Source organism: Balaenoptera borealis (assembly GCF_965194805.1).
Source record: "Balaenoptera borealis genome assembly, chromosome: 18".
NCBI classification, from domain to species: domain Eukaryota; kingdom Metazoa; phylum Chordata; class Mammalia; order Artiodactyla; family Balaenopteridae; genus Balaenoptera; species Balaenoptera borealis.
Window position 1 is genome coordinate 2,025,481 of NC_138877.1, and position 24,172 is coordinate 2,049,652.

Consider the following 24,172-nt stretch of genomic DNA (forward strand, 5'->3'; position numbering starts at 1 on the left):
TGAGATGGGGGGATGGGGAAGTGCCCCCGGTTGTGTGCAGTCACCCCCTCAGAGGCACTGGGGGCTTCTGTCTGGGGCTCCCAGACACGAGCCAGGCGGTCACTTGGCGGCCAGCGGGCTGAGCTCCTGAGTGTGGAGGGAGGCGTGGGAATCCGGGGTTGAACAGGCCCCATGCCACACGGTTCTGAAAACCACAGTTTGGAAACCTTGTTTCTGCCTTAATTGCCCACGTCCAGGAGAAACAGCGCTTGGGAAAAGACACTGTCCCCCTCAGCTTCCTTGAGGGCCGCCCGATGTCTTCCCGTTACCAGTATCTTGAAGGCTGGTAGAGCAAGCCCCTCCTATTCGTCCTCGCAGCTGTTTAGACTGTTCTGGGCCCTTTTCTCTCTGTACGAGTTTTAGGATTAGCCTGCCAAGCTCTAAGAGAAATCTACGAGAATTGCACTGATTTCATAGATTACTTTGGGGAGAGTCTCCGATATCTCAGAAACGCAGGGGATTACAGGCGTCTTTTCTAAGCAGAAAACGTTGATAAAAATACCACGTTATTCGTCCTGCCATCGAGAAGGTGGAGGAAGCAGCCTGCCCATCAAATCCATCCCCTGCACTTTGCAGAGAACCAGCAGGGCCGATGACTCGTCCAGTGTCACTGGTTGGTAACCAGGTTGGACCAAAATTGTAGGTTCAGGACTCTGACTCCAGGCCACCCCTTTATGAAAGTCTGTTTTGACCTTGGAATCTGGGGACCCGGGACTGTTGAGGCCACTTGGTTCCATCCGTTGCTTCTGGGCGGAGGGGCCTTTCCCCACTTCTTCCTGGCTTTGGGGCCTGGGGTCTTGGGATTGCTGTGAAAGGAGTGATCACACAGCCTCTGCTGTTTGGAATTAAACTCATTTGTGTTTTGCAAAGAGGGAGGATGGGTTTGTGCATAAACATGGCGGCGGCTCTGCCCCGTGACCTGCTGCACTCCTCGGGGAACTGCCTCGAATTGTTTCCTACCCTGTCCAGGGCCCGAGCGGCTCTTTTTCTGGCCCTGCCGTCACTCACATTCCTCTGGGCTCGGTTTCCATCCCGTCTCCTCACGTCCTTTGTTCCTGGATTAAGCTGGGCCAGCTGTCGCTCCCTGCGGCCAAGCTTCACACGTGGGGTCCCTGCAGAGGGGACCTGGCCTCACTCCCGCATGTTCCCTCTGGCTGGGTGCGCACGGTGGCAGCAGAAGCGGGAAGGCCGAGGGGGTGGGCACGGGGGGCCATTCGACCGCGTGTCCTTGTGGGGTGACAAAGGATCCCTGCTGGCAGCTTTCTTTACCCCGAAAGCACTCCTAGCTGAGGATCTTCCCAGAATCTCAAGGCAGGGGGTTGGGGTGACGGGCCTGCGTCTGTCCCGTGTCCCGAGGCTTCTGGACTTTCCTCCCGAGCCCCGCGCCCGCCCCCCATCGTGGTCTCCGCCGGCCCCCCACCTGCAGTGCTGGGTGTTGGGTGGGATGGGTGCGTTGCACCCCGTCCCATGGTAGCACATTTCCATCCTGAGAGAAACGCCGGCCATGAACCCCCGATGCTGAGCCATCCATGTGCCCATCCCAGGTCGGGTGGGCAGGGGTCCCGTTGTCACAGTGCCTTGGCCAGAGGTGTCCCTGTGACAGTGGAAACTTCAGTCCCTCGGGCCAACTGGCGGGAGTCGGGGGGATATTTTTAGTCGGATGAGGCTTCTGACCCATCTCCACATCCAGGCGGCCATCAGGTCCACCTGCAAAACTAGCACGTGACACGGGGACTGTCACCTGTGTAGAAAGAGAAACCCTGGTTGTTTGAAAGGGATCTTTATGCCCTCAGGTTGGGGCCTCCCTCCCACACCCGGTTCTGTCCCATGGCTGCGTGCGCGTCTACACTGCCGTCGGCATGAGCTTCCCGTTGTCAGCCTGAGCCTGTCTGCGTCTCATAGCCCCTTGTGGCTTCTGGGACCTGTAACTCCAGACTCTCTGCTCTGGGCTCAGGGGTCCTGCCACGTCGCAGATTTCTTCGCAAGTCCCTGCCCCACTGCACACACGCGTGTAGACACACACACACACACACACACACACACGTGCGCACACGCCACTCCCCCTGGCTCCCTCCCCCACCGCCTGCGAGCCCAGCCCTCTGGCCTCACCTCTCCCCTGGGCCTCCCCTGGGTCCCATGCGCGGGTGTGTCCAACCCCTGGCTGTGCGGCAGGAGCTTGAAAATTGAGGCTCACTGCTGACCTGCCGAGACAGGTTTAGAGGCACACGGTCACTGTGTGTGTGTGTGTGTGTGTGTGTGTGTGTGTGTACACACCCACGAGTTTGGTAGTTTCTCTAAAAGATAAAGATTCTTTGTTAAGCAAAGCCACAATACCACTGAACACACCTAAAATTGAATACTTCCTTCATATCTTCAAATAGTCCAGTTTAGATTTTCTTGACTGTCTCATATTTTTAAAACTTAAAGTTTTTTCTCTTTTATTACTTAATTCTTTGCTTTGAAATAATTTAAAAGTAACAGGAAAATTTGTGAAATTAGTACAAGGAAGTCCCTGTACCCTTTACCCAGACTACCCAAATGTCAGCATCATAGCTCAGCAAAATTACCGAGATGAGGCGCTGCATGGATACGGTGCCATATTCTGAACTGTGACCTTCAGAGGGTTCCTACTCGTGCCTCTTCCCTGCCCCAGGGTCCAGCCTCTGCAGCTCAGGGCTCTTCAGTCTGTGACAGTCCCTCAGTCCTTTGTCTCTCGTGGCTGTGACACTTTTGAACAGTGCTGGTCCATTGTTTTGTCGAATGTCCCTAAGGGTTTGATATGTTTTTTAAGCAACCATATACATATAGTTTCTCATCCAAATGAAAACACCTGGGAATTGGGGCTCAACTCCTAGCTGCACCTGGTCGGCTGGTGTAAACCAGGTCAGCGATGCCCCAGTACTTACATCACTCTGCTCAAGGCGCTCCATTTTTTAAATTGAGATACAGTTGACATGTGATATTAGTTACAGGTGTGCGATATAATGATTCAATATCTGCATATATGGCAAAATGATCACAATAAATCTAGTTAACGTCAGTCACCACAGTTACACATCTTTTGTGCATGATGAGAAATTTTAAGATGTACTCTCTTAGCAACTCTCAAATATGCTATACAGTATTGTTTTTTTTTAATACGTCTTTATTGGAGTATAATTGCGTCACAATGCTGTGTTAGTTTCTGTTGTACAACAAAGTGAATCAGCCATATGCATACACATGTCCCCTTATTCCCATATCCCCTCCCTCTTGAGCCTCCCTATCCCACCCCTCTAGGTGGTCACAAAGCACCGAGCTGATCTCCCTGTGCTATGCGGCTGCTTCCCACTAGCTATCTATTTGACATCTGGTAGTGTATATATGTCCATGCCACTCTCTCACTTCGTCCCAGCTTACCCTTCCCCCTCTCCGTGTCCTCAAGTCCATTTTCTACCTCTGCATCTTTATTCCTGTCCAGCCCCTAGGTTCTTCAGAACCTTTTTTTTTTTTTTAAGATTCCATATATATGCGTTAGCATACGGTATTTGTTTTTCTCTTTCTGACTTACTTCACTCTGTATGACAGACTCTAGGTCCATCCACCTCACTACAAATAACTCAATTTCGTTTCTTTTTATGGCTGAGTAATATTCCATTGTATATATATGCCACATCTTCTTTATCCATTCATCTGTCAATGGACACTTAGGTTGCTTCCATGTCCTGCCTATTGTAAATAGTGCTGTGATGAATATTGTGGTGCATGTCTCTTTTTGAATTATGGTTTTCTCAGGGTATATGCTCAGTAGTGGGATTGCTGGGTCATATGATAGTATTGTTAACTATGGTCATCATGCTGTACTTTATACCCTCACGATGTAATTATTTTATAACTGGAAGCTTGTACCTGTGGACCCCCTTCACTATTTTACCGACCCTCTACTCCCTGCCCCTGGAAAATACCAGTCTATTCTCTGTATCTATGATTGGGTTGTTTTTTGTTTTGACTTCACATGTAAGATCATACAGTATCTGTCTTTCTCTGTCTGACTTATTTCACTTAGCATAATGCCTTCAAGTTCTATCCATGTTGTTGCAAATGGCAAGATTTCATTCTTTATTATGGCTGAGTAATATTCCATTGTATATATACCACATCTTCTTTATCCATTCATCCATTGGTGGTCACTTAGGTTGTTTCCATGTCTTGGCTGTTCTAATAATGCTGTGATAATAATGCAGTGATCATACATCTTTTCAAGTTAGTGTTTTTGTTTCCTTGGATAAATACCCGGCAGTGGAACTGCTATATTATTTAGTAGTTCTATTCTTAATTTTTTGAGGATTCTCCACATTATTTTCCAGTGTCTGCACCAACTTACATTCCCACCAACAGTACACAAGGGTTTCCTTTTTCTCCTCATCTTTGCCAACACTTATTTCTTGTCTTTTTTTTGGGGGGTGGGGTGGGCGTGTTGTGTCTTCGTTGCTGCGCGCGGACTTTCTCTAGTTGTGGCGAGCAGTGGCTACTCTTCATTGCGGTGCACAGGCCTCTCTCATTGCAGAGCACGGGCTCCAGGCATGCGGGCTTCAGTAGTTGTGGCTTGTGGGCTCTAGAGTGCAGGCTCAGTAGTTGTGGCCCATGGGCATTGTTGCTCCGTGGCATGTGGGATCGTCCCGGACCAGGGCTCGAACCCATGTCCCCTGCATTGGCAGGCTTCTTAACCACTGCGCCACCAGGGAAGTCCTCTTGTCTTTTTGATAATAGCCATTCTGACAGATGTGAGGTGGTTTTGATTTGCATTTCTCTAATAATTAGCGATGTTTGAGCATCATTTCATGTGCCTATTGGACATCTATATGCCGTCTTTGGAAAAATGTCTATTCAGGTCTTGAGCCCATTTTTTAATCAGATTGTTCTTTTGGTATTGAGTTATATGAGTTCTTTGTATTTTGGATATTAACCCCTTATCAGTTATATGCTTTGCAAATATTTTCTGCCATTCAGTGGGTTGCCTTTTCATTTTGTTGATTTCTCAAGGCTCTTTTAATATTTAGGTTCCCCTACCTCTTTTTTCCTTCTTGGAATGAAACCTCTGTTGAGTTTCTTTTAATTTGGTATCTCTCTATACACTTAAGTGAATGGTCTTACTTAACTATTCATATGCTAATAATTTAAAAATCTCCATCTCCAGCCAAGATCTCTCTTGGGCTCCAGACCAGCTTCCACTCTGTAGTCTGAGGGATCTAAAATTCCATCTGATTGGGTCACTTCTCTTTTTAACATCCTTCCTGTTGCCTTCAGGGTCAGATCCAAAATTCCTGCTATGAACTGGGGGCCTCCACAGATGGCTGCAGCCCCAGCTCTGAGTTCTCCTCCTGTGCTGCAGCTCCTAACTGACCTGGTCCCTCAAATCTAGGCTTTGACCTCTGCTCTAAATGCCCTTTCTCCCTCTTCCTCTGGATGAATCCACCCAGGTTCCACTTTACCAGGAAGCCTCCTCTGCTGTGATGGCCGGGTTTAACTCTTTCTTTGTATATTTATCCCCTGAGAGGGTGAGTCCTTGGATGATAGATTATTATAGTATTTCATCTATATTCCTACTGCCTGAACCACCACTGGCACTTAGGTGTTTGTTGAATAAATGTTGAATGTGGTTGCAGATATTATAAATTCCTTTTCCTTCTAATGTAAGTGAGGGTCTCATCTTGACCTCAGGGTCTGGAGGACAGGAAGCTGGAGAGTGCAGACTCACTACCACCCTCTCACCATCTACTGAACTCTTCCTCTCCGTGGGCGCTGTGCTGGGCTTGTCAGAGCATGAGAGTGAGTCCAGATACAGTCCTTATCCTTCCCTCCCAGGGGAGGACGTGGAAAATGTGCAGTTCTGTCTGAGGCCCAAGGTGTTACGAGAATATGGGGAAAGAGGAGGTTAAATCTGACTAGGGAAATCTGAAAACTCTTAAGATAATGACTTGCATTGGACCTTAAACATGGCAAGTCTTCGCTGAGTTGAGATTGGTTTGGGGGAGAGTTCATCTTGAGCAAAAGCTTAGCCGCGGCCCCTGCCAGGCGTCCCGCCCTGGCGGCAGGTGTCGGGCGCGCGGACGAAGGTACGTGGGTGAGGAGCAGGTCGTGGAGGCCTTTGGAGGCGAGGCCGAGGAGCTGGGGTTTTTCCTGACCTGACCGCCCCTGCCCGAGAGGGGATCTGGGGGGGCCTGTGCCCCTGTAGGGGATGGGAATGAGGCATTACGGGGGTGGAAAAGCTGGAAAAGTAAAGTTCTTACGAAGGCAGCACTGAGGGAACAGTGATGAGACGCTTATAAAAGATATCTTCAACTCTCTGTGGGCATGCTGGGCATGCTGGAGGGACAGCGGGCCGGATGGGGTTGCTGTGGGTCTCCGTGTCCCGGGGGCAGGCAGGTGCCTTCGCAGGCCGGCCCCGCTGCCCTCCTCCTGCTGGCACACAGATTTCCAGGGCCCTTCCTTGCACAGCAGTGAGAAGGGAGTCGGGGCCTGGCCTCCCTGCTCCCCTGTTGCTATCCTCCTGGTCACCCCGACTTCTCCTCTGACCTCATCCCCACATCCACATGGTGGCCAAGGACTCAGCAATGTCCCTCTGGGCTCTGGGATGCTCAGGGGCAGGGCGGCGTGGTTCCTGACTTTAAGCACCACCTTCCGTCTTGACGGCATCCTGAGGCCCGCTCCTCCCCTCCCCTCCCCACCGGCCCCCTCCCTCCCTTGGGCTGCAGGCCTCACCCCGCCTTAGTTCTTTCCTGCTGTGTAAGTGGCACGTAGTTGGTGTCAAGTGGATTTGTTGTGGCGTGAAGATACCGTTTCTGAGGCTGTCCACAGGCCACGGGCAGTTGGCCTGGGTGACATGGCCTCCAGGCCCCCCACACTTGACAGCTGGTCAGGTTCTGCCTCCTGGCCTAGTTTGCCCAGTTCACCCATCGCGTGCCTTCCCGCCTCTGCGCTTTTGTAACTGGTTGTCGGAAGGTCCTTCTCATCTGGAAACTTCTTAGCTTGGCTGGTGCCCTGCAGTCCTGCACGGTGAGGGCCGAGGGACACTAGTCCACAGAGGTTGCGCGTGAGGGGCAAGAAGCTTCTGGAAGCCTGGCCACGCCCTCCCTGCGGAGCCCCAGGTCCCAGGGGTGGGCACCCTTGGGGCACATCTTGCTAGGTTCGTTTCCATCCTAGGCTCCCCTTGGGCCAGCGCTCGGGGGGCCTTCCCAGGCGTATGGATGTGTGTGTCCCTTGATAGGTCAGGTCACGGCTGTGACTCTGAGACTTCAGGGTCACAAGGACCGAGCTCCAGAAGTAAGAGGGCAGATGAATGGAAATGAGAGTTTGGGGTCTTGGCGATCCCATGAGGTGGGGCAAGTGTCCCCATGCAAGGGGACGTTAGGGAGGAGTCCTGGGTTCCCTCAATGACCTCCTGGTTTCGGGGAGGCAGGGGCAGGGCCCAGCCAGCAGCCACAGGGTCGTCCTGGGCGCTGACACTTGGATCTTGGCAGCATCTGGCCAGAAAGTAGGGAGACCTGGAGGAACACGGAAGTGGTCCAGTAAGGCATCCTTCACTTCCCGCCTGTCCTGGGCGGCCGGTCCTTCCTGCCCACCCCCCGCCCCCTGGTGTGACCCGGCCCCTCTCCCACACGCGGGCGGGCACGTGGACCCTGACGGACAGCGGGATGCAGGGCCCGCTCCAGGGTCTTCTGGACAGGTGTCTGGCGGCCGCCTCTGCTTGAGGCTCTATCAGCAGCGGGGAGGCCAGGGTCTGCCCGGCCTGGGCCCGTGGGGTGGTGAGGGCCCAGAGCAGGGCGGCCGGGGGCATCTCATTGCGCACGCGGGCTGTGCAGTGTGCACCTGTCCTACGCGCAGAGTCTGGAATGTGGCCTGAGGGGCGGCCGTAAACTGTCTTCAAACACAGCGAAGGCCAGCGGCTGCTCGGCTTCAGGGCCCGTCCTCTCCCCGCAGGATCTCCTACGACCCCGGCCGCTTCCCCAGGTACCTGCCCGAGGCCTACTGCCTGTGCCGGGGCTGCCTGACCGGGCCGCGCGGGGAGGAGGACGTGCGGCTGCGCAGCGCCCCGGTGCTCGTGCCCGCGGTGGTCCTGCGCCGGACCCCGGCCTGCGCGGGCGGCCGCGCCGTCTACACCGAGGAGTACCTCACCATCCCCGTGGGCTGCACCTGCATGCCCGGGCCGGACAAGGATGCAGACGGCGCCAACTCCAGCCTGGACAAGCCGGCCCAGCCCTGAGCACCCGGCCCCAACCCGGGGACCCCGAAGCCCCAAGGAAACGTGGACGGAGCACCCAGCGCTGGACTGGACTGCACTGCCTGCGAGCCTGACCTCCTGCATCCCCCGGGCTTCCTCTTGGGCAGGAGCGCAGGGCGGTGAGAGGTGATGGGAACTAACCACGTGGCAGCCCTGTGTGGGCGGCCCAAGGCTGGGGCCACCACAGGTGACCGGCTTCGCCCGAGTTCGTTGAGGCTCCTTAAGGCTCCCAGCCACCGACCCCTTGCAACCACGGGTGATAGCACTGCAAGGACCGCTGGGAGGGGACAGAGCCTCACAAGACAGAGGGCGGACAGACACTTACCACCTTTTTTTTAAAAAGTAGAATATATACCTTCTTGTTTATCCAGCTGTTTTCAGTAGGGGCAGAAACTATTTTATGTTAGCCATTTTCAGCAAGTATATTATTACTTGACACGTAAACATTTTATAAACGTTGTTTTCACTTCCTGGGCAGGCGTTTTTAGAAGCGCAGGTGGAACCCTCACCCCCTAGCCCGCCTTGTGGCCTGGGTCCCTGAATCCCGCCTGTTGCTGACGGTCGCCAGTGGACACGGCTATGTGGGACCCGCCCCCGTCTGAGAGGCTCAGCTCCCCCCAGGGTCTCACACTTGCTTTGTTCATGAGGGTATAAATCGCCGCAGGTTTATACAATTAGAAATTTTTTTCACTTGCAGACTTACAATTCCCAGAAATCAGGCGCGGAGTCCTCTTCTACAACTGCGTGAGCTTAAAACTTTACTCTTTTCTTTAGGCTTAAGTCTGTCCCTGAACACAATTATTTGTAAAAGTAAGAAGTTCGTAACTTGCTTTAAAATCCTTAAAACAATTGTAGATGAAGGGCACGCTGGCTGTGCATCTCTCTCTGGACTCTGCTCTGATGGCTCCACTAAATTTTCAGAGGAAACTGTTAATTAAGGTCTTCACTTTATCTTAATGTTATGGTTGATGTTTAGGAAGATCATCTGCAGAGTCAGCCTCTCTGCATCGTTGTTTATTTTATATGCTCTTGCCCCTACTTACAATCAGCCTTGGTTTGATCTGGATGAAAGGTCAACTGAGAATTTTCAGTTTGTACCAAATATTGACAGAGGTTGTGCATGAAAACATTGCTGAGCAAAATTCATATTTTCCAAATAAAAAATTCAGAATTGAAATTGATAGCTGTGGGTAGTTCTATACCATTTGGGGAATTTTACTTCTGTGCTCAACCTCTGGGGAAAAAAAAAAGGTAAGCCTAGTGGTGGTTATATCTAGCATACATTCTTGTGCAGAAAATAGAAGGTTCAGATCAACATCAAAAAAGAAATCCACGAATTAAAAACAAAATTGCCTTTCAAACCTTGGGTAATTATTTCAAGCACTGCCACTGTTGTGTAACATTTTCTAGCCACTCCTCAAACATAGCCACTCCTCAAACATACATAGTGCAAACATCAGAGGAGTGGACTGAAGGAGAGTAAATGGTTTGCATGGGGATAATACTGCTATTCCATAAACTGTATTCATCATCAGTTTAACTAACGTTAGCTGTTAACAGGTAACGCATTCCCAATGGAAGAATCAGCTTTCCCTGCCAAGATCTAGAAAGGCAACCTGTATTTGCATTTTTTCTCTGAATGGAACACTCATCCATTTAACAAATATTTACTGAGCATGTGCCCTCTTCTGGGCACTGAGCTCCTGGGAGGCAGTTGTGAACTGGACACAACCCTCGTCCTCAGCTACAACTCCAAACGGCATGGCTGTCAAAGCACACTCGGGTGTCCGCAGGCACCTGCACACGGGATGCGCCCCAGGCAGAGGCCAAGGTCCTGGCCAATCACTAAGCTGCCTGTACTTCTGCTCTTTACCTGCGTTAAGTGAGGAGAGTAGACTAGATGCTTCTATGACTTCTTCCAAATATAATTCCACTGATTCAAGTTGGCAAAAGCATTCCAAGCTCTAGGGATGCCCTCACTAAGGAAATCACAACAAGATGTTGTCTTCTTCATCTTGAAAGTGAGGCCGGGGAGAGCCCCAGTTTGTGAGGGAGGAGGGGAGGTCGTAGCTTTTCAGTCTACTAAGAAAATAAAAAGAGGGAAATGTCACATGGGTCCTTTACTACCTTGTATTACCAGCTGCGTTCACAGTTCACGGTCCAGCCCAGAATCATAATTCACGTAACAGCGAAATTCATTTCCCAAGGTTCGAGTGTGTTTTGGAATAAACTTGCACTTCTTCACTCCAAGAAGTTTTGCTGCCTCTTCCTCCATGACGGCACCTGGAGAGGACAACCAGAGGAACCCGGAGACTGAGGCACCAGCCACGTGCTCAGCTCCACACCCGCCAGGCCGGCCAGGGAGGTATTCTCAACCAGATGCGGGAAGCGGTGAGTTGATGGTACCACTCAGCGATCAGGGGGAAGGTCAGTGCTCTCTATTCCTTTTTACTTCCTCCAACATTTATGCAAATTACCTACTTTTTTCCTTTTCTTTTTCATTTAATAAATAATTTTCCTACATCTGCAAGGCTGAGACACTTAGAAATTAATTATATTCCACAAAGTAACATAAGGAAAGCAAAAATAATTACTAAAAAAACCACCATTTTCCAACTTTGAGTCAACAACCCCTTTTTCAGTAGTAGCGAATTGTGCAAACTTGTACCAATACATTCACACCAGCCTTCGGCTGACACATCCCATTCCTCCCTCCAGCCCTGCCTGTCCTCGGCACCCACTGCACTGGGGGAAGCAGGGCCCACACAGCAGGCCTGGAGGCCAGGCTGCCCGCAAGTAGGGAGACCAGCAGTTAACGTTTTCGTTCTCAGTCAGATGCCAGTATATCCACCTTAAGAAAATATATCCACATCACCAGTGTGAAGTCTCCTTCTCAGCTTTGGTAAACCTAATCTAATGTCTAGCTCTGTGACCTTTGCCATCCACTTTAACCCCTGAGATTCCAAATTTCTTTTATCAACTGTACAGGCTGAGTCAGATACTGTTACTATTACTGACGTTGATGCGTACAAGTAACACTCCTGGTGCACTCACCCAGGGCCGGACCCCGCGTCCCAGGCATCATGCCACTTACTTCTCTCCAGCCCTGAGAGGCGGGCAGCATCTCAGCCCCACTGTACAGATAGGCGACTGGGGCGCGGAGAGGCGAAGAGCCTTGTTTAAAGTCACGGGAGGCGTGTTGCCAATCCGGCACCTACCTGTGCACAGCAGAATCTTGCCCCGGGTCAGGTACTTGATGGTTTCCGACGTTTTTCTAAGACATTCCTCAGAGAGATAGGGGGGATCTGCTATTACAATGTCAAAACTGTGTGCAGCAATTTTCTCAGGTAAATCCACTGGGTTATTGTAATCATAGAAGATAAACTCCTCTCCGTATATGGCAAACCTGTGGTCATATTCGAAGATACAGACAGAAAAGTCTTCTCTGTGCAGCTCTCTCAGCTTCTGGTAAACGCTGGGGGCACTCACACATGCTATTCTGGAACAAAAGGCGCCAACTCATGACTGAGCTTTAGGACAGCGCATGGCATCAAATGACCACTTCACTAAAAAACCAGTCCTTGTGTTCAGATTTTCTTAAAGGAAACAATAATGCAAACTGAAGTAATAACAGCAGTACATTTTGAGAGAAAACTTTCTACTGCCTCACTTTTAAGGAATCGACTGTTTCCAAATCTACAACTCATAATTTTAAAGTATGAAAGGATAAATGTGCTTTTCATGGTAAAATATTAGGACAAGGGTTATGAAGCCCATGGCCTGAATTTACCTTAGTATTTTCATGGTGGTCTCTTAACATTTATTTCAAATACTTTTTAGCCTCAAACTAAATATTTTGAAGTTACTTTGTAATATTCATAATCTTGAAGAAAAAACTCCAAATAACTGCCTAAACAACTTTAGTTTTCCAAAAAGATACATTAAAACTGGGTCTCAGTGCAGACAGACTACTTCGAATTTCTGCTGCTTTTTTGTATAAGTAAATTAAAGAATCTGTCTCATTACAAGCATCTCCAGTTTATGAACGGGTAGTGTTCCAGTAGTTAACTTTTAAAGCCAACTGCCAAAAATGCTATAGGTAACTTCAATGTTGAATTACTCAGTTGACTGTGGTACGTCTATCACAGTGGGATACTGTGTTGTCATTACCTCCAAGACAGTCAAGTTCAGGAGAGTGTAAACTGCGCTTTCACGGAGTGGGGTTTATACTTACAGGTGCACCCGTGACCTCTTGGAGATACACAGCTTGTCTGCAGACAATGGGAAAGAGACTTTTTGTCTCCATCCCCTTTGTCGCTTTTAGATTTTTATTACATGTGTCGATATATATATATATACACATACACACACACACATAAAATCATTCAGAAACCTACTTATTTAGAAAATTAAACTCAGCTTTAAAACCGTGAGATGCATTTCTTCGGAGAAGTGTCACACGTCTGGTTAGGTGCCCACGCTGGGCTCAAAGGCTTCTCAGCCCAAATGCACGTGAAGCACGTAAGGAAGTCTGGGGGCATCCCGACTGCCTTCTGTGGGGACCAGACCCCAGCCCGGCTGCTGCCAGAGCTCTGGGCCGGGGGTGCAGAGGACTTGAACCACAGCGGCACCTCCTTCCCTAAAAACCCCTGAGGAGGTACCTCCGGCGGAAGGACAGTGGTCTGAGGTGGAGGAAGGCACGAGAGCCGGCTGTGGCGACAGCGGCAGGGGAGCGGACAGCCTGCTGCTCACAGCTGGGGCCCTTGGCGAGCGATGGGACCGCGTGGGCCTCAGCGCCCGTCTTTAGCATGGAGAGTGTGACAGGAACTACCTCCAGAGGTGTGAGGGCTAAACAAGATGACCCTCAGAAAGCACTTACCAGGAGGCCGGACACACAGTAAGTACTCAAGAAATGCTACTCTTACTACTCATCTTTAAAACTATGACATAACTCCTAAAAATACTGAAGATGCCTTTCAGAAAAAATAAGTTGCTTCCAAAGCCCTCATATGTAAAAACAAGAAAATACATGTAAAAACATGTCATTAAGAAAAACGTAATAAACTACATATAATTTTAAAAGAAAAAGGACAGAAAAAAGAAAACCTTAGGACTTCCAGTTAAAGATGGCAGAGGGAACACATTCATTTAGATTTGCTCCTTCATGAAAGCCTGCTGAATAAAACATGAAAATAAACCTCCAACAGTAAGACAGTGTGAGGGGAGACAAAAGAATACTTAGCAAGCTGACAGGCAAAGTGGCGGGTGGTTTCTGACTCAGCAGACCCAAGACAGCCAAGTCCTAAACTGGCCAGGAAAGCCGAGAAGGGAGCTGGACGACAGCACAGCGCCCGCGGCTCAGGAAGCTGCGCCGCCAGGTAACTCAAGCAGGGGGGCGAAGGTGGGGCAACAAACAGGAGAACTGTTTCTGAAAGGTCTATTCAAGAGGAAATGCACCCCCAGGATTCTCTTCCCTATCCCAAGCCTCCACAACTGCGGTAGGAAACTGGAGGGATGTTCTCTGGATTGGGGGGGCTTGAAGGGCGGGTGCCAGGCACAGCTAGTGGTGAGGTACCATGTGGAAATGGCAAGGATCACGTTAAACCCACTGGATGTTGGGACCCCCAACCCTCTTTCAGAAATAAGCCTTCTGGGATGAGGTCAATGAGATGCGTGACTTCCAGGCAGGAAGACTTCCTGGGGCTCTGACCAGCCCACAAGGAAAGGCCTGGATATGCTGACCCTGGGCGTTGACGGAGAAACAGCCATCTGCAGACACCCAAGTAGAGAGGTCCCGCCCAGGTATCAGAACCTCCAGCCCTAGAGCGCCTCACTCTTAAATACGGACAGACAGCAGGGGGCCAGCAGACATTCAAGGAAAGCATCTAATACCAGAGGCCAAAATAAACAGAAGACGCATGTGTGCAGTTAGTTAGAGACTGTGTAGGGAGAAAACTCTTTTTAAAAAAATCCTATAATATCCTCAGAAGGATGAACAAGATACAATAATAAATATTCAGAGACCCAAAAAAGAACTACGGTTATAGATGACTAAGTACATGACAGCAGAAATGGTAAACTCAGTAGAAAGTTTCAAAGATAAAGTTGAGGAATTTTCCCAGAATGTAAGGTCAAAAGATGGAAAAACGACAGAAAAAAAAGTAGATAGGTCCAACATTCAAATAATAGGCATTCCAGAAAGAGGAATCGGGAAAAAAAAGTGGGAAGGAAATCAAAGAAATAATTTAGGACTATTTTCCCAAACTGAAGGACCTGAGTTATGAGAATGGAAGGGCTTTCACCCAGTACAACAGATGGAAGCTCCACACCAAGACACATCGAATACTGGGGATCAAGAGAAAATCCTAAGCTAGCAGTGGGCAGGGATGGGAAAAACAGGTTTCCCACAAGAAATCAGAATGGCATTGTATTTTCCAATAGCACTACCGAAACGTGGAGTCAATGAAGCAGTGCCCTCAGAACCTGGAATTCAGCACCCAACAAAACTAACACATGAAGAGAATGGGTAGAATAAAAATATTTTCAGACATGAACGGTTTCAAAAATTTCCCTCCCATGGAAACTACTGAAGGATATACCCAACCAGGATAAAGCTGTAAACTAAGAACTGGGGTACTGGACACAGGAAGTCTGTAACAAGAGAGAGGTAAAAGGACACCTCAGCATGATGGTGAAGGAAATACCAAGACCAGAGCTGCAGCAAAACCAGAAATCAACCAGTCCAGATGGAACAGGTTGCAAAGCCCTGGAAGTCATTTTTTTCAAGGAGCTGAAAAATATGTCTGAATTTGTTGATAAGAGATTTACACCACTGGGGAGAATCTGAGAGTTAATTAGTAATATAGACACAGAAATACTAAAAAAAAATAAAGAGAATTATTTTCTTCAGGGAAGATGAAACATTGTACAGAAAAGGAAAAAACTCAGCTGTAAAGAACATCTATGTTGTCCTAACAATATAAGCCCTGTTCTAACCAAAATTAGGATATAACTAACACCAATTCTACACAATCACTTCCAGGCAATAGAAATACAGGCAACACTTCCCAGCTCATTTTATGAAGCTACCATTAACCAATATGAAACCCAAACCAAGAGAATGAAACAAAAGAAAACTTCAAACCAATATCACTCATGAACATAGAAGCAAAAATCCTCAACAAAATATTACCAGAGTCCAGCCATTAAAAAAAAAAGAAAAGAAAAAGAAGAAGAAAGGATATAACTATTGGGAGAGTGGCCAGAAAGCAGACAGGTGCGTGGCAGCTGTGGACTGCAAAGGGAGCCAAATCCTCCGTCTCTGAAGGTGAGAAGTCAAGTCATGTCTACGAGTGACAAGTCAAGAAGTGCCAATATAAACATGTTATTTAGAAATGGTTGTAAATACCAAGAGAATCAATGAAAGAGAGCTAAAAAGGGGAGGGGGTGGACAAGGGGAAAATTAACAATGGATTATTTTTTGAACAAGTCTTTTAGGACCATTTGACTTTATATGTGTGCAAAGTTTTGACAGAAGTAAAAACCAAATTAACAAAAAAGAATCTATTCTTAAAACTTCAAAAAGGTCAAGATTTTTTTTTTTTAAAGCAAACTCTAGGGGTATAAAAGTAACGGTAGAAAATGTTAAAATAAGGAACAGAGATAAGATATCTTACACTGAATAGATTTCTGTGTGTGTCCCCAGACTCAATAGTGAAGCAGTTCTTACTTCCTCATGTTCTGTGAATCATGAACTACAGGTTTTGCAGATTACAGTTCAGCCTTCTTACCAACCACGTCTCATCTAGGAAGGACATTCAAAATATTACTTTAGGGCTTCCTTGGTGGTGCAGTGGTTGAGAGTCTGCCTGCCAATGCAGGGGACGCGGGTTCGAGCCCTGGTCTGGGAAGATCCCACATGCCACGGGGCAACTAAGCCCGTGAGCCACAACTGCTGAGCCTGTGCGTCTGGAGCCTGTGCTCTGCAACAGGAGAGGCCGCGATAGTGAGAGGCCCGCGCACCGCGATGAAGAGTGGCCCCCGCTCGCCGCAACTGGAGAAAGCCCTCGCACAGAAACGAAGACCCAACACAGCCAAAAATAAATAAATAAATAAATAAATAAATTACTTTAGATTAAAAGGCAAAAGAGAAGTGAAACTGATCTCACCTGCCACCTTCCCCAGCAGCTGCCACAGCTTCCTCTGCGAGGCGCAGGGCGGTCTCCGGAGTGTACCAAAACTGGCTCAGCTGCTATGACAGAGGAATGAGTGAAATCATTTTACAACTGGCATAAAGTTTATCCTTTTAATTTATATCTACTACATCAATATATACTATATCAATTATCAGTGTTCACTGCTGGGCCAACTAATATACTCTGATTGCACTTCTTTCTGGTATGGTACCTCTTGATTTTCCTAGAGTAAATACATGATTGTTTCATTTGCTTGGGTTCTTTGAACCTATCCCTAATTCTCCCAACATCCTGCAGCTTCTGAGAAGTGGTGCGTAGGAGGTAAATGTTGTGAGACTTACCATGTCTAAAACATTTTAATTTTATCCTTACATTTGACTGATAACTCAGCTGGGTGTAGAATTCTAGGCTGAACAAATTTTCACTCTAAATCTTGAAGGAATTGCTCCACTTTTTTCTGGTTTCTAATAAAGCTACTGAGAAGTGCGATGTGATTTGCAGACCTGAGACTCTATAGGTGACATGCTTTTCTCTGGAAGGTTCTACGATCTTCTTTGTCACCTATATCCAGAATTTTCAGTCATAATAATCATGTGTCTTAGTGAGGGTCTTTGGTTCTGGGAAATTTTCTAATATCATTCTTTGAAGGTTTCCTCCCCTCTTTGTTTTCAGTTCTATTTTTCTGGAACTCCAGTTAGTTGAATATTGAGCTTCCTGGATTTATCCTCTAGTTTTATGTTTTCTTTCTATAATTTGTATCATTCATTGTCTTTCCCCACCCCCCCCAACTTCCTGGGAGATCTCCTTAATTTTATAAACAAACCAAAAGAAAGTGTCAAAAATATACAAATAGTTAATTGAGGTAGTGGAGTTATGACTTGTTTTTTTGTTCATGTTTTTATAGATTTTCTACAACAACCATAGATTACTTTTAGAATCAGAAAAAAGTACATAGTATTTAAATAAGCAGAAGGAAAAGAGAAAAAGACCACCTCAAGAATAATAATGTACTTCAAGTTTCTAATATTGACTATTCAAAGCATCAAGCTAAAGACAAAAGCACATAAAGAAGGGAAGCAGTGAGAAAGAGGCATCTGAGTAAGTGGAACATTTAGAATAAATATAAAGAAACATTTTTGTCCCAGTTTCAAACAGATGGTAAACAGGAAAATTTTATATAACTTAAGAGATCTAAACTTGACACAAAATGTAAAAGACTGCTTAAACACACACACACACACACACACACCTCCTTCCAGCTGCAAAGTGATTAAGAGAGGCAGCTCTATTATCAACGGGTAGTCACAGACAGAAATTTCAAGCCTCATCTATTTCTCAACTATCTCCTTCAAAAATGTAAATTTCTACATTCCAGGTTAGGTTAGTTTTCCTGAACTCACTTTTTTTAATTCCTATTTTTATTTGGACCATAAAAATACAATTAAAATACATACTGTGCCCCAGAAACTATTAATATCTTCTTAAAAACTCATCTGTTTTCATCTATTTTTTACTACATGTTTAAGTCCAGTTACCCCATTACTGCAATGATCAATTTTTCCCTTTTCTCAAGGATTGCTGGGCTCCACAACAACCAACAGAATGCATCTATATACAAGAAGGAAGCACAGTTTGTGTTGGATATAATGATATGCTGTTCTTCTATCTGAAATGTCCCCTCCTCTGATCACCAGGCAGCCTGAGAGTCAGAATTAGGAAAATCTGCATTTATACTGTCTTAAAATGTTCGTGGACTGCTTTCTGTCTTAGCTCCTTAATTAACAGGTTATCAGCTTCACAGTGACAAGTGAGATGAACTTGGGTATTAGGTCAGATACAGACAAACACTGGACTAGGTACAGAAGGGGCTCCACACCAACACTTCCTGATGGATGTGGAATGCATTAACTTACCCAGTTCTCTTCTATTATTCCAATGTTATACTTGTCATCGCCACCGAGGTCGGTGTACTGTTTCTGCTCAGCATAAAATTCCTGCAGAGCTGCAAGGGCATGGGAAGAGAGCTGGGGGAGGTCCTCATCTTCAGAGTTGCTCATTTCACACCTGCAGGGAAATGAGTATAAGTGATGTTTGTTCTTTTCCATCAAACAACAATTAAAAAAAATTTTATCTCACAGCAGGGATCCAAACTGAAAGTGAGTTGTATAAAGGAAACACACCTGTATGATTCCTTGCAGAGTGAAATCTTTACCATAAATACTATAAAGATGTTTTGCTTTCTTCTGGTACCCCAATGGCCACATGCAGCTAATTCACAGTAGATTCTCTTAATAAGATCTTTTTATGTGTGAATGTCACTGTTTGTAGGTAACCTAAGGCTCCTGGGTGTCACTGACAGGATAAGTGAAGGGTCATAAAGGAGGGGTATAGGAAGAGAGATGAAAAATAAAAGGAATGAGAGAATGCAAATTATGATAATGAGACACCACTATATACCTACCAGATTGACTAAAATTTAGAAGACTGATAATACCAAATGTTTTGGGGGATGTGGAGTAATGGAAACTGCCTATTCTGCTGTTGAAATGTAAATTGATGAAAACATTTTGGAAAACAATTTGACCTTACCCCTGCTTCAACTCAGTAATTCTGTATCTACATATACATATAGATCATATAACTATATGAAACTCCTGTAATTCACATAAATAGACATGTAAAATATGTTCAAAGTAGAAAAGTGTACTAGCAAAAATTAAAATAACTGAAATGTCCACCCACCGGACATTATACAATATACTGCTATATATTCCTACAGTGGGATACTATATAGCAATGCAAACATTTTATATCAGTCTTTTCTCCTTTGTTGGCTTGCTACCTATAGCTTTATTTAAGTGGTTGCTTTAAGGTTTACAGTATATATTTATCACAGCATACATTCAAATAACGTATCACTTCTTGTATTACATAAAAATTTTATAATTGTATATAACTTCCATTTCTCTCCTCCAATCCTGTGTGTTACTGTTTGATCAGCATCTTATTTTTACATTTGTTATAAACGCCGCACCACACTGTTAAATTTAAAAACCTTATATATTTACCTACTTCATAACCACTTACAGTGCACTTCATTTTGTTGTACAGATTAATATTTCCATCTGTTGTCATTTTCCTTCTGCTTGAATGGCTTCTTTTAACATTTCTTGTAGTGAAGTTCTACTGCTGATGCATCCTTTCAGCTTTTATGTCTAAAACTGTCTTCATATTGCCTTACTTTTTGAAAGATTTTATTTTTTTGGGCGATGGAATTCTAGGTTGAGTTTTTCTTCAGTACCCTAAAGAGATTCCTCCACTATTAGCTGCATTATTTCCAACATAAAATCTGCTGTCACCCTTAGTTTTCTTACTTTTTGTGTCTTCCTTCCCTGGTAGCTTTTAAGATTTTTCTATCACTGGTTTTGAGCATTTGGTTATGATGTGTCTCAGTGTAGTTTTCTTCATGTTTCTTATGCTTTGAGTTTACTGAGCTTCTTGGATCTGTGGGTTTACAGTTTTCCTGAAATTTGAAAAGTTTTTGGCCACTATTTCTCAGATATTTTTCTGCTGTCCTTCTCTTTCCGAGATCCAAATACATGAATATTAGGTAACTTGAAATTGTCCCAAAGCTCTCTGATGCTCTGTTCACTTTAAAAAAACCAAAAACAAAACTTTTTTCATTGTATTTCATTTGTGTTAGTTTCCATTTCTGGTCTTCAAGTTTGGTAATTTTTTATTCTTTAGTGTCTAATCTGATGTTAATCACATCCAGTGTATTTTTTATTTCAGATATTGTAGTTTTTATGGCTAGAAGTTTGACTTGGGTCTCTTTTGTTGGGTTGGCCAAAAAGTTCATTTGGGTTTTTCTGTAAGATGGCTCTAGTAGCACTTACATGTCTTTACCTTCATTTGAAACAGTTTTGTTAGATTGTCTTGTGACAGCTGTCATATCAGCATGCACTTTAAAAAAACTTACTGATGCGGAGTTTGCATCTCCTCACAATTAGGGCACCTACCAGGCGCTGGTGGGGGACCTCGGACACCTAAGGGGACGGGAGGAACTCCCAAGTGACTGGGTGGGACGTGGGGGGGAGGGAGAGGGGAGGAGAAGTGGAGGCAAGACGGAACCGGTGCCCCTGAGGGGCAGCTGGGGGAGGGGAGGGGCCCACCCACAGTGAGGGGATCAGCGGGGACAGGGAGAGACCCTGGGGGATCGGAAGGGAATGTGGCCAACATTTCCCCTGCCCACTCAGGCCCTGGGGAGCCTGCTGAAGTCCCAGGCCTGATCTTGCACACTCCGAGGCCCCCTCCAGCCACGCTGAGCCTAAGCCCTGTGCCTGCCCCGCCCACTCAGGGCCTCTTCTGGCTGCGAGGGTCCTGAGCCTAAGCCCCGCCCCCCACAGCCAAGGCCTTTTTTTTTTTTTTTTTTTTTTTTGCTGTTGTGGTGGTTTTACCTTGTATTTATTTGTTTGTTTGTTTGGGCTGTGCTGGGTCTTAGTTGCAGCACACGGGGTCTTCGTTGCAGCATACAGGATCTTTAGTTGTGGCAATGTGGACTCTTAGTTGCAGCACGCATGTGGGATCTAGTTCCCCGACCAGAGATCAAACCCAGGAGCACAGAGTCTTACCCACTGGACCACCAGGGAAGTCCCTGTTTTTACCTTGTTGTTGTTGTTTCATTTATATTTTTATTTTTTCTAATATATTTTTTATTTTTCTAATTTTATTTATTCTTTGTTATTGTTCAGCTTTTTTTGTTTGTGAGATCTTGGTTCCCAGGCTGGGGTTCGGGCCTGAGCTCCTGTGGTGGGAGCACCGAGTCCAAACCGCTGGACTAACAGAGAACTCAGGCTCCAGGGAATATTAAGCAGAGTGAGGTCTCCCAGAGGTCCTCATCTTGGCACCAAGACCCGGCTCTACCCAGCTGCCTGCAAACTCCACTGCTGGACACCTCAGGCCAAAGAGCCAGTAGGACAGGAACACAGCCCCACCCATCAAAAAAAAAAAAATGAGACAACAACAAAATATGTTACAGGTGAAGGAGCAAGGTAAAAACCTACAAGACCAAATAAATGAAGATGAAATAGGCAACCTACCTAAAAAAGAATTCAGAGTAATGATAATAAAGATGATCCAAAACGTCAGAAATAAAATGAGGCACAGATTAAGAAAATACAAGAAATGTTTAACAAAGACCCAGAAGAACTAAGGAACAAACAGTGATGAACAACACAACTGAAATGAAAAATACACTAGAAGGAATCAACAGCAGAATAAGTGAAGCAGAAGAACGAATAAGTGAGCTGTAAGATAGAATGGTGGAAATAACTGCTGAGGAACAGAATAAAGAAAAAAGAATGAAAAGAACTGAGGACAGTCTCAGAGACCTCTGGGACAACATTAAACACACTAACATTCAAATGATAGGGGTCCCAGAAGAAGAAGAAAAAGAGAAAGGATCTGAGAAAATATTTGAAGAGATTATAGTTGAAAACTTCCTTAACATGGGAAAGGGAATAGCCACCCAAGTCCAGGAAGCACAGAGTCCCATACAGGATAAACCCTAGAAGAAACACACCAAGACACATATTAATCAAACTAACAAAAATTAAATTCAAAGAAAAACTACTAAAAGCAGCAAGGGAAAAGCAACAAATAACATACAAGGGAATCCCTATAAGGTTATCAGCTGATTTTTCCAGCAGAAACTCTGCAGGCCAGAAGGGAGTGGCAGGATATATTTAAAGGGATGAAAGGGAAAAACCTATAACCAAGATTGCTCTACCCAGCAAGATCTCATTCAGATTCAATGGAGAAATCAAAAGTTTTACAGACAAGCAAAAGCTAATAAGAGAATTCAGCACCACCAAACCATCTTTACAACAAATGCTAAAGGAACTTCTCTAGGCAGGAAACACAAGAGAAGAAAAAGACCCACAAAAACACACCCAAAACAATTAAGAAAATGGTAATAGGAATATACATATTGATAATTACCTTGAATGTAAATGGATTAAATGCTCCATCCAAAAGACATAGACTGGCTGAATGGATACAAAAATGAGACCCATATATATGCTGTCTACAACAGGCCCACTTCAGACCTAGGGACACACACAGACGGAAAGTGAGGGGATGGAAAAAAGATAATTCCATGCAAATGGAAGTCAAAAGAAAGCTGGAGTAGCAATACTCATTATCAGATAAAATAGACTTTCTAATAAAGACTGTGACAAGAGATAAGGGAGGACACTACATTATGATCAAGGGTTCAATCCAAGAAGAAGATGTAACAAATTTAAGTATTTATACACACAGCATAGGAGCACCTCAATACATAAGGCAAATGCTAACATCCATAAAAGGGGAAATCAACAGTAACACAATAATAGTGGGGGACTTCAACACCCCACTTACACCAATGGACAGATCATCCAGACAAAAAATAAGGAAACACAAGCTTTAAATGACACAATAGACCAGATAGATTTAATTTTTATAGGACATTCCACCAGAAAGCGGCAGAATACACTTTCTTCTCAAGTGCACACGGAAAGACAACCCTCAAAATGGGAGAAAATATTTGCAAATGAAGCAACGGACAAAGGATTAATCTCCAAAATATACAAACAGCTCATGCAGCTCAATATCAAAAAAACAAACAACCCAATCAAAAACATGGGCAGAAGACCTAAATAGACATTTCTCCAAAGATGACATACAGACAGCCAAGAGGCACATGAAAAGATGCTCAACATCACTAGAGAAATGCAAATCACAACTACAATGTGATATCACCTCACACTGGTCAGAATGGCCATCATAAAAAAGATCTACAAAGAATAAATGCTGGAGAGGGCGTGGAGAAAAGGGAACCCTCTTGCACTGTTGCTGGGAATGTAAATTGATACAGCCACTCTGGAGAACAGTATGGAGGTTCCTTACAAACTAAAAACAGAACTACCATATGACCCAGCAATCCCACTACTGGGCATATACCCTGAGAAAACCGTAATTCAAAAAGACACATGCACCCCAATGTTCATTGCAGCACTATTTACAATAGCCAGGACATGGAAACAACCTAAATGTCCATCGACAGATGAATGGATAAAGAAGATGTGGTACATATATACAATGGAATATTACTCAGCCATAAAAAGAAACGAAATTGAACTGTTTGTAGTGAGGTGGAAGGACTTAGAGTCTGTCATACAGAGTGAAGTAAGTCAGAAAGAGAAAAACAAATATCGCACATTAACGGATATATGTGGAATCTAGAAAAATGGTACAGGTGAACCTATTTCCCGGGCAGGAACAGAGACACAGACATAGAGAATGGATGGGTGGGGGTGGGGGTGGGGGTGGGATGGGGAAGGGCAGAGTGGGATGAATTGGGAGATTAGGTTTGACATAAATACACTACCATGTGTAAAATAGCTAGTGGGAACCTGCGATATAGCACAGGGAGCTCAGCTTGGTGCTCCATGATGACCTAGGTGGGCAGGATGGGGGAGGATGGGAGGGAGGTCCAAGAGGGAGGGGATCTATGTATACATATAGCTGATTCACTTCGTTGTAGAGCAGAAACTAAACATTGTAAAGCAATTATACTCCAATAGAAAAAAACTTATCAAAATTGGTGAATTTTTGTGTAGCCATTTTAATATTGAAG

The 24,172-nt window shown here is 45.6% G+C and overlaps 2 protein-coding genes across 11 annotated transcripts in view; one reads left to right on the top strand and one right to left on the bottom strand.

Moving 5' to 3' along the window:
• The window catches only part of IL17D (interleukin 17D), a 27,477-nt gene extending 17,997 nt beyond the window's left edge, over window positions 1-9,480 (top strand). For all 3 annotated transcript variants that reach the window (XM_082364973.1, XM_082364974.1, XM_082364975.1), the window contains one exon: window positions 7,999-9,480. In XM_082364973.1, the coding sequence (XP_082221099.1) occupies window positions 7,999-8,281 (283 nt within the window). In that variant the 3' untranslated portion in view covers window positions 8,282-9,480. The remainder of the gene's footprint in view (window positions 1-7,998) is intronic.
• Window positions 4,481-24,172, bottom strand: part of EEF1AKMT1 (EEF1A lysine methyltransferase 1) — a 27,494-nt gene continuing 7,802 nt past the window's right edge. Inside the window, exons 1-6 of one of the 8 annotated variants that reach the window (XM_082364991.1) lie at window positions 18,675-18,846; window positions 18,408-18,558; window positions 16,468-16,550; window positions 11,518-11,798; window positions 10,427-10,582; window positions 4,481-7,562 (exon numbers count right to left, since the gene is read on the bottom strand). In XM_082364991.1, the coding sequence (XP_082221117.1) occupies window positions 10,446-10,582; window positions 11,518-11,798; window positions 16,468-16,550; window positions 18,408-18,558; window positions 18,675-18,709 (687 nt within the window). In that variant the 5' untranslated portion in view covers window positions 18,710-18,846 and the 3' untranslated portion in view covers window positions 4,481-7,562; window positions 10,427-10,445. Of the gene's footprint in view, window positions 7,563-9,075; window positions 11,799-16,467; window positions 16,551-18,407; window positions 18,559-18,674; window positions 18,847-24,172 lie in introns of those variants that run through there. The other 7 variants (XM_082364992.1, XM_082364997.1, XM_082364993.1 and 4 more) reach the window with 7 other exon arrangements.